This window comes from Stegostoma tigrinum, chromosome 27, assembly GCF_030684315.1.
Source record: "Stegostoma tigrinum isolate sSteTig4 chromosome 27, sSteTig4.hap1, whole genome shotgun sequence".
NCBI classification, from domain to species: Eukaryota; Metazoa; Chordata; class Chondrichthyes; order Orectolobiformes; family Stegostomatidae; genus Stegostoma; species Stegostoma tigrinum.
In genome coordinates this window covers 3,989,115-4,001,815 of record NC_081380.1, presented here as the reverse complement: position 1 = coordinate 4,001,815, position 12,701 = coordinate 3,989,115, and the positions used below count along the sequence as shown (strand labels likewise).

The 12,701-nt window shown below is 43.1% G+C and overlaps 1 protein-coding gene across 1 annotated transcript in view; it reads left to right on the top strand.

Annotated features, from left to right (window-relative positions):
• Nucleotides 1-12,179, top strand: part of atp2a3 (ATPase sarcoplasmic/endoplasmic reticulum Ca2+ transporting 3) — a 189,942-nt gene extending 177,763 nt beyond the window's left edge. The window contains exon 21 of the mRNA XM_048557266.2: nucleotides 6,130-12,179. Within this exon, the coding sequence (XP_048413223.1) occupies nucleotides 6,130-6,176 (47 nt within the window). The 3' untranslated portion in view covers nucleotides 6,177-12,179. The remainder of the gene's footprint in view (nucleotides 1-6,129) is intronic.
• Nucleotides 12,180-12,701: the final 522 nt, after the last annotated feature.

Here is a 12,701-nt window from a genome sequence, read left to right as displayed (position 1 = left end):
TGCAGTGAAAGTGAAGGGTCAGTGATATATTTCCAAGGAATGATGGTGTGTGGCCTTGGAGGGGGCCCAGTAGATTGCGGTGTTCCTATACATCTTGGAAGGTCTTGGATACTCTTTGGAGGGTTCTTATGGATTCGATGGGCTGAATGACTAGCTTTCACACTGTTGGGACTCTATAATCCACTGTTCTCACCCTTCTCAATGATAAAGGTCACCGGTTTTGGAAGGTGCCATCTAGGGAGTCTTTGTGAGTTACTGCAGTGTATCATGTAGATGGTACACACAGCTGCACCTGTGCTGGACAGAGTTAGTGTCAAGTGGGAGATGGGTTGCTGATTAAACAGATTCCCTTACTCAGAAAGGAGACAAACTTCCTGAGTGATTCGGAGCCACCCAGGATTGTAAAATCCTATATTGCTGCAGCATTTTAAAAAGATAGATACATTTATTCTCAAACAAGTGAAGAGTGCTGCCTTAGCAAAGAGTAAAAGTAAATGTGGGGTTTGTGAATAAAGGATACAATATGGAGAATGTGAAAGGCCCACGTGTTCATTAGAGGCTCATGGGTACTTACATTGCAACTTGAGGAAGCGTGCTGTAGTAACCACGTGACCCTTTGAGCTGGGAGGGGAAAGTAGAATCTAAAATTGCATTTTTAAAAAAAATAAATTCTCACTAATGATGACAAGATGAACGATCCAAGTACTTTTGCTTTTGTACACTGTTGCACACGAGAAGGGAAACAGCTCATCAGATGGAGCCCTCCGTGTACATTATGCTGTGTAAACAGAAGCCAGCACATTTAGCTGCCACACGCTCCTAGTGTCCTGAAAGCTTTGGGCAAACCGCCGTGTCAGATTTTAATAAACTGTCAGGTTTAGCTGAATCAAAATTTTTGACGCCCGGGTATTGTACCCGGGAATCCTAAACATCGAAAGTCTTTTCAAAATACAAACAACTGGGCACTTTTTCACCCTTACTTTAATCTGAGAATGATCTGAAATGTTTATGTTGCCAAGTGATAACCCCACCCCACCCCGATCCCATTAAAGTCCCTGTTTGGCAGTACGTCTCCTCCCTCCTGGTTTCAGCTATTGCTCACAAATTGACTGAAAGTGATATTTCTGTAGAGTTTACGTGGGCGGGAACTGTTGCTTTGTAAGCTGCTCAGCACTAAATGGGGTTGCCAATGGTTACTACAGTGCACTTCCTCAAGTTGTAGAATCGTGGCTGAATGGTGAACTTTGTCAGATTATAACCACATTTCCACACGTCATATCGTTGACCTTAAATCTTTCTCCCATTATGGAGTGGGTTAGGGCATGGTCACAAAAGGGAACCCCACTGTAAGGGAGAAGGCCCTATTATAATGCGACATTCTGATAGCATTCGCCATGTCCCACTGGAATCCATTCGTCCAGTGTTCCCATTCCCCACCCCCACCTTTTCTTTTCCATCTCCTGTTCAATTCCCTTCCTTTTAAAAAAAAAGTGAAAGACAAATTTGGGATAGATATCATGGGCTTATTCACAGGAAGTGACATGAACAGAGATTGAATAGAATAGTGAAGGGAAAAGCTGTACTTCTGTAAGTACCAATAAATGCTACAGTGTCAGGGGATTGGGAGGTGGGGGGGAGTGGCGGTGGAATGGTAAGATGTCAGAATTTCCAAACAAATGAATGAAACTGGGCTGAATTGCTGTCCTAGTCTGTCATGTTTGTGATTTTATGTCTGTACTTTAATTCACAATTTCCCTCTTGTCTTTTTCTTTTTTAATCCAATTGTAGCCTGTTCTATTTTCTTAATAAAGAATGCAGAAGCAGTGTCTCTGCATTTGCGCTCAAAATAGGCAGCCTCTGAAATCTCATTAACATGTCTTTAATTCTGGTGAGCAGTTGTTTTTGCTATCTCACAGCACTTTCTCAAGATGTGCTTTGCAGCAGCATAATTTCCTGTTGATTGCCTCCTTGGCCTTTATCTGTGTACGGTTAACTGTCCCTCTGCAAACGGCACTTGGCATTCAATAGGCCCACTAGGCATTGTGTGCCCGGTCATCTGCCACTTCCTGACCCATTCTGGGTCTCTGGCCAGCGTTCCCGTAACGCCAGCCTTCCTGAAACAAATTTCCGTATTTTTGCTGTAAAACCCACTCATTTACAACAACGCTGCTCTTGCAAGCAAAAGTCTGTGCGTTTCTCCTCAGCTTTTGGTAAATACGCTCACATTACCGTCATGTGATGTAATACATGAAGCTGAGGAAGTGTTAGGTTTGTCCGTGAATGAATGGGTACGCAGACAAAAACTTTCTAACATGTTTTCCTGCCGATCTACAGAAGTGAAACACCGATTTATTGTGCCCACTGTGTTTGTACCATCATAGTCATTGCCAGAGGGCCATTCAGCCCTTTGACTTTGTATTAGCTCTTTGAAAGAGCCATCCATTTACCACCACTGTCCCTGTCATTTCCAATAGCCCTGCATCTTTCTTTTGGTTTCAAGTATTTCTCCAGTTCCCTTTCAAAAGATACTATTAAATCTGCCTCCAAGTTATTTCCGATCATTACACCAATAATGTAGACGGAAGATCAGGTTCATTTGTGAATGTCGATACATACTTAAACTGCGATGATCCTAACACTAGCTTTGCCTTTTGCTGTTAACTTTCTCCCTGCAACCGTTTCTCTGTCGGAGCCTATTGGGACAGTGCTCAGGTAAGGGTGATCTGGCTGTGTACATTTACACTGTGGCCTGTAAAATCATAGTGCTACTTTTGTGGAAAGATTGCTTTTATGAAGTTCAGAAAAAAAAAGCACATTTGAAGTTTTTCATTTAGCACTTGACCAAACTGAGCACTACAAACACAACTTTTCAACTTTGGGGCACCAACTTAGACTCCACCTCATTTCAGTGTCCATTGTGGTCTAACTAATTAACACCCTTTTCTGATTCTGCATAAAGTGGTGTGTCTGTTCATGGTTTTGTTATTTTGCATTACAGTCCTGATTAGCGCAAGACAAAATGTTTAACTTGGTAACGAAAGCAAATTGGTGCAGAAACTCAACAGGCCTAACAGCGTCTATGGGGAGAGAGAAAAGTTTAGAGCTCAGTAACCCCCCTCTTTCAGCGTCCCCAGTTCTTTGTTCTGTTTCAGCTTTAACTTTGTGTTTTTTTTGGTTTAAGATTAAACAATGGTTTTGTAGGATGGTAACCTTCTGTGATTTCAGAGATAGGATAAAGGTTTCATTTCAGTGCCTTGAAGTCAGCATAGAGTCATACAGCACAGAAACTGACCTCTTGGCCCAACATGTCCATGCCAACCGCATCTCCTAAACTGAACTAGTCCCACTTACCTGCATTTGGCCATACCCTCCAAAATCTTCCCTATCCATGTACATGTCCAAATGTCTTTTAAATGTTCTAAGAGGAGCAAAATATTTCTTGTCTATCCAGTCTGTTTTGTAATATCCTCACACTTCACACAGTCTCAAACTCACTTGAACGTCATCCCTCCTTTGGCCTGCCCTGGGACAGGGTAAAATTCCTGGCTGAACTTGGGGGGTCAAAAATACCTGAGGAACTTCTCTCTGACCAGTCTGATAAATTTAAGTTGGTCCAGGAGGTGCCCCTGCCTCTGATTTGTTTCCGTCTGCTCCCAATGTTTTATACAAGGTGCTTGCCACCCCAGCTGGAAATTGATCTTGTTCTCATCAGAAGGAATTCTGTGAATCCTGCATCTTCTCGGGCCAGCAGTTGATGTTGGGTTACTGCCCACATTATGTCACACTGTGTTGCACAATCCAGGCTAGAACTTCTGAAACTGGCCTCTTTCAAGAAGCAAAGCCTGTCCGAGGCCCTTCTTCATAATGCAGGGTCACTGAGCAATGCCCTGTTGCTTGTAGGTCAGAGGTTTGGCAGTCAGGGTCAATGGGAAGTTAGGTGTGCCTAAGAGGCACAAAGCTGGTGTGGGGGGAATTACCCAAGAATTTGAGGTGGTTTTAATTGAATATCTCCTGGGTAGCTGTCCTGTTAAGTGTGTTGGGTCTCTTCTGACTCAGAGTTTGCCTGGGCTTCCAGGGAGCTGGGAGATGGCTGGGTGGAGTTTCAGGCCAATTCCCACAGAATCAGTCTGTTGGAAAATCCAACGTGTATCCAAAAGGGAATTCAGGAAAAACCTCTTTACCCAGAGGATGGTTAGGGAATTAGCATCGGTGCCTTTAAACATGTCAGCATAGAAGGAGATGTTGAGAGGGCAGGAGAAATTGTGCGGAGCATGAATACCCACCTAGACAAGATGGACCAAATGGCCCGTTCTGTTTTGGAAGTCAGTGTCAAGTAACAGAGACTTCAGAATGAGAAGGTTGCAGTGCCAGATCTGCTAGACCTGTCAGCAGATTTCCCATTTATTGAGGAATATTTTGAAATACTTCCTTGTTTCAAATGCCTTTTATTAACCTTTGGATCCAGCTTGTTAATGCTTTTAAAAATTATCGTAAAAGTTTTACTGCTGCAACATTCGTCCCTTCTTTTCCCCCCCTCAACTGAGGTTGAATGGCACTCTCTGATGTTTCTATGGTGACTGGGAGATTAGCAGGATACATTGCTGCAGATCAAGAGCCCGTGTGTTTGACATTCACCAGCCGTGGCTGAGGACTGTAGACATGGCACAGGTGCTTTTTGTGGGATTTTCTCTTTTAAAGTAGCTCGCTTTAAATCACTAAGCAACACTTAGATTTTTAGAAGATGATTTTTTTTTTCTTCAGGCTTGATCCCCTTCAGCCTGGGACCTGGAACCTGGGATTATGGAGTTTTCTTGGGGATCCTGAGATATAAACCTGCTGGTTGCAAAGATGCTCATGAAATGAATTGCTGAGTCTCAATGAGCTGCCCAGGAGGAATAAGGTCACAATATAAAATCACCCACAAATTTGTAATCTCTGTCTCAGAAGCCAGAAAATAGAAGTTGATTTTTTTTCCCCCTTATTTGTACTTTCATGGGCATCACTTGCTAAGAGAGCACTTATGGCTTATCCCCAATTGCCTAAGAGATTGTAGCATCCAGAAGAATGATAAATTATTACATTGGGAAGCTGTTCTGAGCTTGAGGCTTGATGGGGTGTATGTCTTACAGCTGACCTCAATGCATTGAAACTAATGTGCCAGAAATATTCTTTTTCCCACTGTATTCGTTAACCTCGGCACAACATTGAGGGCTGAAGGGCCTGTACTGCGCTGTTATGTTCAATGTTCTAACCTGATGAGCACAGAGTTGACAAGGAGAAAGCTTCAAAGAGTTTAGATCCAGTAGAGCTTATATAGTTTTAGAATCCACCAATGATACTCAGGAAGTGTTTTGCAGACCGTAGCTTTGAAAGACAGTGGCTGTACAGTGGTACCACTACTGCAATTCAGATGCATTCCTTGTGAAAAGGCCTAGCTTTAGAAAAGCGGTACTGTTTCTCATTAAGTTTTCCCTAGTCATTGGCCGAATTATAGACGGGGAGTGCAATAGGATTAGAAATGGGAACTGCTTACAAATTGGGTTTAAGGTAATGAGTCAAACTAACACAGAAAAATAAGTGGCACAAGAATGCATAGAATCTATAGAAAAGAAATTGGTTAAATCTCCTTAAGTGTGCTTATCCTTATAATTTTGTGCCTTTACTTTAAACTTTACTAACTTATCATTGTCTGTCCCTCAGTTATAATTCTCAGATTGACAATCAAAGGAATATTACTGATGGGATAATTAAGAGATATTTCTGTCTGGGTAATTATAAATGGAATATTACTGAGGGATATGATTGATCAGGAGAGGGATGTTACTGAGTCATAATCCAAAAAAAAACAAATATTTCAGTGAGATAATCATGAAGTTAAGGAATGATACAAGTGTGGTGCCCCTATTAGCTAATTTGCTGAGACATTAAAAACTTATTAAAAATAATTTGTCTAAACAAAACTGTCCAGTATTGGCCTCAAAAGTATTAATAAAGTAAAACTACATAAACTAAATGCATATTTAAATAAAGTTTGAGGTTTTCCTGCTGTAGATCCACTTAGTGAAAAATGTGCTGAAGAAGATTAATGACAGTGTGTGAATCTTTCTAACTTCTCTTTCTTTCCTCCAGATGAAGATGATAATAAGTACCTGAAGCGAAGACACCTGAAGTTCTAGGAGAACGCCTAGGATTCTCACTCCCAGAGTGTCGCATGCATGATTACCACATGGTCCGACACATACGGAGTGTGCGGGTGAACACCTTGCAATTTCCAGTTTTGTAGCTGTCCCTCTCTATAAGTGTGCAATAACTGGACTCCTGGTCTTCGATGGAAGTGTGAGTGTCTGTGACAGTAAGACAATCAACTGGAATGAAGTCTTAAAAACAAGGGGGTCCTTGAGCATTCTGCAGAATGGTGTGGTAATTAGCTGAATGTTTCATGCTAATGGTGTCTTTCCTTGTGTTTGTGATGTGTTATGGAACGCCACTGCTCTTTGAAGCTGTTGCTTCTGCAAATATGCACAGATTTGGGAAAAGACACAAAAGGTCATTTGCTAATCGTTTTCTTCTGGCTTCTCCCATGGAAACCAGGCTAACATCCTTTTCTGCAGTGGTAAGGAAGCCCCGTTTACATCATTCTTCATTGTGGTTTGCACTCAGCTGTAAACAGGCAACAGCAAACTGCAATCATTTGTAGCATCCATCTGTTCACATCTCTCAAACAGCCGAATTAAAGGCTAAAAATACTAAAAGTCAGAAAAGTTAGATTCCAAATTGACTGCGAACCTGTTGAGTAGCATGAGGAAGGAGTTGCATACTCCCACTCTAGTCTCTGTGCTTGCTTATTGTTATGCATAATCCTGTGTAAATATGAAGCATAAAGACAGTGGCAGCAAGTTAAAAAATGTCACAAAGCGATGGCATTTGATTAAAATTTTAACCTAATAAGGAAAAGCCAGCAGGCTAACCAGAAGCATGTCGCCATGAGTTTGAGTTTGACTTTCCCTTTCCGATTTCTAGCACATCTCTAGTGTACCCACCCAGGGGATACACCCAGTAATATAGGGAAATAGTCCTCCTTTTTGGGTGTAAGTGTCTTACTTTCCCTCCTGGCACTGGCTGAACTAAAAATCCGTCTTTAGATTCAATGCCTCCAGCGAAGAGGTAGTTTCCACAGCTCATTCTGCAGAATTCTTATCCACTAGGTTGGACGTGATGTCCACATTTTGTATTTTGCACCATATTTAAATTGAAGCTCACCCACAGCTACTTATCTTTATAAAGACAAGTATATACTTCCACATCAATCCCGTCTTTCTCTCTCTCACACCCACACACACACACACCTTTCCTATTTTACCAGGCAAATAATTCCAGTGGCTTGTTTACTAATAGAATTGCTGGCCTGAGAGAAGCTTCCTTTTTATTTAGAAAATGTTTAGAAACACAATTCCGTCTTGCGTCTCCAGGCCAGCAACATTACCACCCTTAACACTGCAGATTTATGACTGTACTGAGTAACAGGAGAGAAAAATTGCATGGACTGTTTCACTGTAATGGCTGTATCCTGGATATAATGGGTTTTTTTTCATATTTTCCTCTGGAATTTTACAAATGATAATTGGGTGGACCAAGTATGGATCTCAGCGACTGCTTTCTTTCTAAACATTTTTTTCTACAATGTAGTCTATTTGCTGTTTTGAATGTGCGATGGGTGTTTGGGTAATTTAGGGAGACCGAGTCTGCTTTGCAGTAATCTTTGCCAGGCAAAGCAAGGAAGTAGGTACATTATCAGGTTTCTTATTCTTGCAGTCTGTGTTCAGGAACTTCAAACAGCTTTGGAGAAGCATGTTGCTAATCCAATACTTTACACACTGTTTGGTTATTCCTGGTGCCCTCAGCATCTGTGTACAATTCAACACGCTCCATTTAACTGAATCAAATGGAGTTAGCTTTATTACAAGGTGTTAGTCAAGCAAGCTATTGGCTAGAAATGCTACAAGAGCCTTTCTCTTCGTTGCTCATACAGCAAAGCGGTTAGCTCATTCCCTTGTAAAAAGATTTAGGATTTCCTCCTGCACCATTCTTGGGGGTCTAAGCAACAAAGGGGATGCTTTTGTTCCTACTGCCTAATGTTAGACATGCTGAAAGAGAACACCTCAACCTGCAGAGCGGGAGCTGGAGAGAAATCGTTGTGCAGATTCCCAACATCAGGGAATTGGTTACTTGCTCTGTTTCCTGTTAAAGTCATTGGGCAGAATGTTCCTTCTAGGAGAAGGGCTGGGCGGCAGGTTGGCTGGTGTAAGGCATGGGGAGAGGAGCTGTATACCTTCCAGCCCACTTGGCATTTTACCAGCAGCAGGAACGTTGGTGCCATGCTCACCCCAGTTGAGGCACATTAGTGGCCACTTTATGGGCCACCCCATGGCTATTTTTCTCACCTCGGGAGAACCTGGCACTGCTGCTGGGTAAGGACTGTTGACCTGCCACCTGGTTGCTCCATGCCCACGAAGCTTTCACTGGCAGCTATGTGCCAATGGTGCATCCTCTGATTAAACAGTAAGCCCCATTGCAGTTGGGCTCCCATCCTTAACTGGGCAATGGCCCTGGCAGTCATCTCATTATTGGATTCACCAAAGCCCCTCAGTTCGAAGCGCAGAAGTGAGTAAGCAATGAGCATTATTTTGCCCGAGGTGGTCAATTGTGTAAGATTCATGTGAAGATCTTCCTTGCCTTTTGATTTTGGCTCCCTGAGCCAAGCAAACTGTGTACAAAACATGCCCACTTTTCACTTTGCTGAAAGTATTTCTGATTGCTTGCGCTTGTACGCTGTATGGAGACAATCTAAGCAATTGCCAAGAGTCGATACAAAGGTAGTCACAACTGGACTCAATTACACCCACTCCCTGCCTCAGTCTCACACCATTTTCTTCCATTTCTAGTTTGAATACTTTGTTCCTGACAAATGTGTGTTGTATTTGTTCTGAAGTTGAGTTTGTTTCTTTAATATTGCCTTGCCTTCCTTGGAAGTGGATTGGACAGCTAGCCTGCTGGCTGATTGTGAATAACCTTCTGCTAGTGTTAGGGATGGAGCAGGTCACTTTCACATCCTCCTAAGTTGAGTCGTAGCACTTCCAAAGTGAACAGAGGGTCACAACTCCCGCCCCCAGTAAAGCAATGGGTGCAAGACTTTGATGCAGGAAAATATCAAACTGGCTGTAAATTCTAGAGATTAGAGCTGCTTTAATAACATAAATTATTAAGCAAAAGCTATTAAGGGATGTGGACCAAATGCAAATATTTGGAGTTAGGCCACAGATCAGCCATGATCTCATTGAATGGTGGAACAGGCTTGAGCGGCTGAAAGGCCTACTCCTGTTCCTGTTGTATTTTGTTCGCTCTTCATGTGGCACATGTGGAAAATCTCACTCTGGCACAAGTCATCCTGGAGTACCTCGTTATCAAATCCACTCCCCCTCCAGTATCTCTGCGACATTCTCCAGCCTTAATGTTCCAGGATCCCTCTGTCTCCAATTGTGGGCTCAAGCACATCACTTCCTTTCGCCTGTGATTGGTGGTCATGATACAGTCGTCTAGACCCCAAACCCAGGAATTCCCTCCCAAAGTCGCCCTTCCTCTTTTCCTGTTTCCTCCTATAAACTGCTGCTTCAAACCTGTGTGCTGGCCAAGCTTTTGGGGGTATCCCATCCTAAACTCTATCTGGGTGTTCATCTCTGCAATAGATCAATGTTTGTTAGATACCATGGTTCGCTATGTTAAGGACGCTTTACAGATGCAAAGTATTGTTGTTATGACTGTGATTGTGAACATCAGGATGAAGGAAGCCTTCTGTGGGACACTTGTTCCAGTACAACAAACAAAAGGAACTACATAGCTTGGGGTGCAACAGCCCCTCCCCCTCACCATGCTGGGATCCTGTTAGCCATTTAGTACAGGAGAAGCAGGAGCAATTATATGGGCTAGACTAAGCCAATAGGAATTATGTGAGTGAATACAGAGCCAGAATTTATTGATAAAGCTTTAAAATGAAGATATTTCTGATGGATCTTATGTACTGTGTTGAATAGAATGGATACCACAGGATCATATACGAAGGAGCTGGGAATAGATAGAGAGAGTTTTCAGTATCGGCTCTGGTTTCCATGAAAAAATCTTGACCACGTCCGCCCACTCTATTCTCATTGTGCCATTTTGCTCTGTTTTTTGAATAAGCCTCCAGTCAGCACAGAAAAGCACGGCCTTTTCTTCTGGGTGGGTCCGTTAGATTAGAAGATCATCAGTCTGGTGAAGCCCAGTGCAGATCGCAGTGAATCCACTCGGACCTCCTCTGGACTCTCCAGAGGCTTCAGCCCAGTGGGAGCTGTAAAGGGCCATGAATAGGCTGGTTACATGAGGAGGTTATGTTAGATGCCCCGGATCAGGTTATAAATAGAGAGTGCGGTGATTATGTTCCTGGGTACGGGAATGTGAGCTAACATCACACCACGGTCTCTACAATGTGAACCGATTCTGAACAACAGAAGTTGCTTTCCCTTGACAATAACTGTGAGCGTCAAATAGTTTTAGATGTTTGCCGGATTAGAAGAATATAACATTAGGCCACTTAAAACAAACAAATGCACACCTGTGACAATCATGTTTACTGAAAAGTCATTTCTGTAAATTTAATGGACGTATAAGTTTTGACTTGTGTTTGGAAAACCAATGATAACTACTTGGGGCATCCTGGAATCCTTTGTGTCTGGCAGTACTGAGTACAAGTCTGGTGACCCTGCTATTGGAAGGATGTTGTTAAACTGGAAATGGTGCAAATGAAGATATATAATGATGTTAGCGGGAATGGAGGATTAGAGTTATAAGGAGAGGCAGGATGGGATGAGGCTATTTCCCCTGGAGTGTAGGAGCGTGAGGAGTGATCTTATTGAGGTTTATAAAATCATGAGGGGCATAGAAAAAGTGAATAGCCAAGGCCTTTTCCCCCAGTGTAGCAGAGTCCAAAACTAGAGACTGTGAGTTTAAGGTGGGAGGGGAAAGATTTAAACGGGACCTGAGGGGCAGCATTTTCCGCAAGGGGGGTGGTGTGTGTATGGAGTGAGCTGCCAGAGGAAGTGGTAGAGGCTGGTACAGCTGCAACATTTAAAAGACTTTTGAACAAGTACATGGATAGGAAAGGTTCAGCAGGATATGGGCCAAACACAGTCAAATGGGACCAGTTCAGTTTAGGAAACCTGGTTGGCACGGATGAGTGGGGCTTTATGACTCTATGACAGGATATTCAGTTGGTAGCGGGGAATGGTTCCCATTCTCCTTGCAGATGTGTCAATCTCAGAAAACTGTACTGGGACTTCAGGGAAGAGAAAAGTTGGCTGCGACTGGGCATGCTCGGCTCCATACCCTGGCAATGTTTCCATGACCCGCCGGGCACATGTTTAATATGCCACAGAGGTGAGGGCTGGCTCTCACGCTGCCAGTTGGCCCTGCTCCCAGCTTCAGAAGCTGCCACTGGGGAGTTGGCATTAAGGGAAGCTGGAGTGCCAGTTGTAGAGATCTCCACAGGCTGAGTACAGTCTAACTCCCTGAAACGTGTCACAAGCTTCTGATAACAGGGCACCGAGGTCATGAGTTCACCTTTACGAGATGGGCTAACTAGATAGTTGCACATGGTTTACTGTGTTGGATGTTTGACCTTTCCAAGGACGTCTCTGTGTTGAGCCACCGTCAGCTACATTCTTGTTCCTGCTTTGACCCCACTTCACCTTGTGGGCTTACCATAGCTCTACAGCTGCCAAAGTCGTATTAATGACTGGTAGAATTAAACATGCCTGTCCTCCTTCATTGGACATAAAGCTTGAGGGCTGCATCCAGATTTGAGCTGTGGCCATGTGAGGGGTCAGAACCCCCATTTAGTCCCAGTGACACCAGGGGAATACCCAGCTTATTGTACGGCTGCTCCAATTAAGCAAGGGAAGAATTCAACTTTAATTTAAGTGACTCTTTTTATCATTTCTGCTACAGGGTATTCTGTGCTTAAACTACTGTAAATAGCTTGAGGAGTGTGGGGACAATAATGAGTTATATTTATTGTACTGTTCCACTTTGCTCGCTGAATTTTGAAGTGAAATTTTCTACACATAACTATGGCAAATAAAGTGACAATCCTGGACTCTCCCATTGCTGTGTGTTTGTTTTTGAAAGCGTGCTTCCTTTTGCCTTTTTCAATGTTGTTGCATCATTGGAGAAGAAATCAATGCAGAAACAGAGCAGAGGGCAAAGCTGAAATGGTGACGTTCCTGACACATTACCCATTCTGAAACAAATGCTCCTATGAAATGTCAGACATGTCTTTAAAGAGAAGTAAACTCACCCACGGTTTTCTTGAAATGGCAACGGCCAAGTTCCTCAGTGTCACGTGTTTTCACCAAGCATCTGGGATGTTCCCCTTCCACTATAAAAACAAATGTTTTGGTTAGATTCCTACCTCTGCATTGGAAGACACAATGTTTGATCCCTGGATGTTAGAATTCCAGAAATCCAATGGGATACTGGTGTATCCAATGGATGATAGTGGTTGTCCTTCCCACCTCATCCTAAAATATCCCCCTGCTTCCCTCCAAAGCGTGCACGCACACACACACTCCCCAACAATTATATAAACCCACTAAGCAAATGGCTGCACTAAC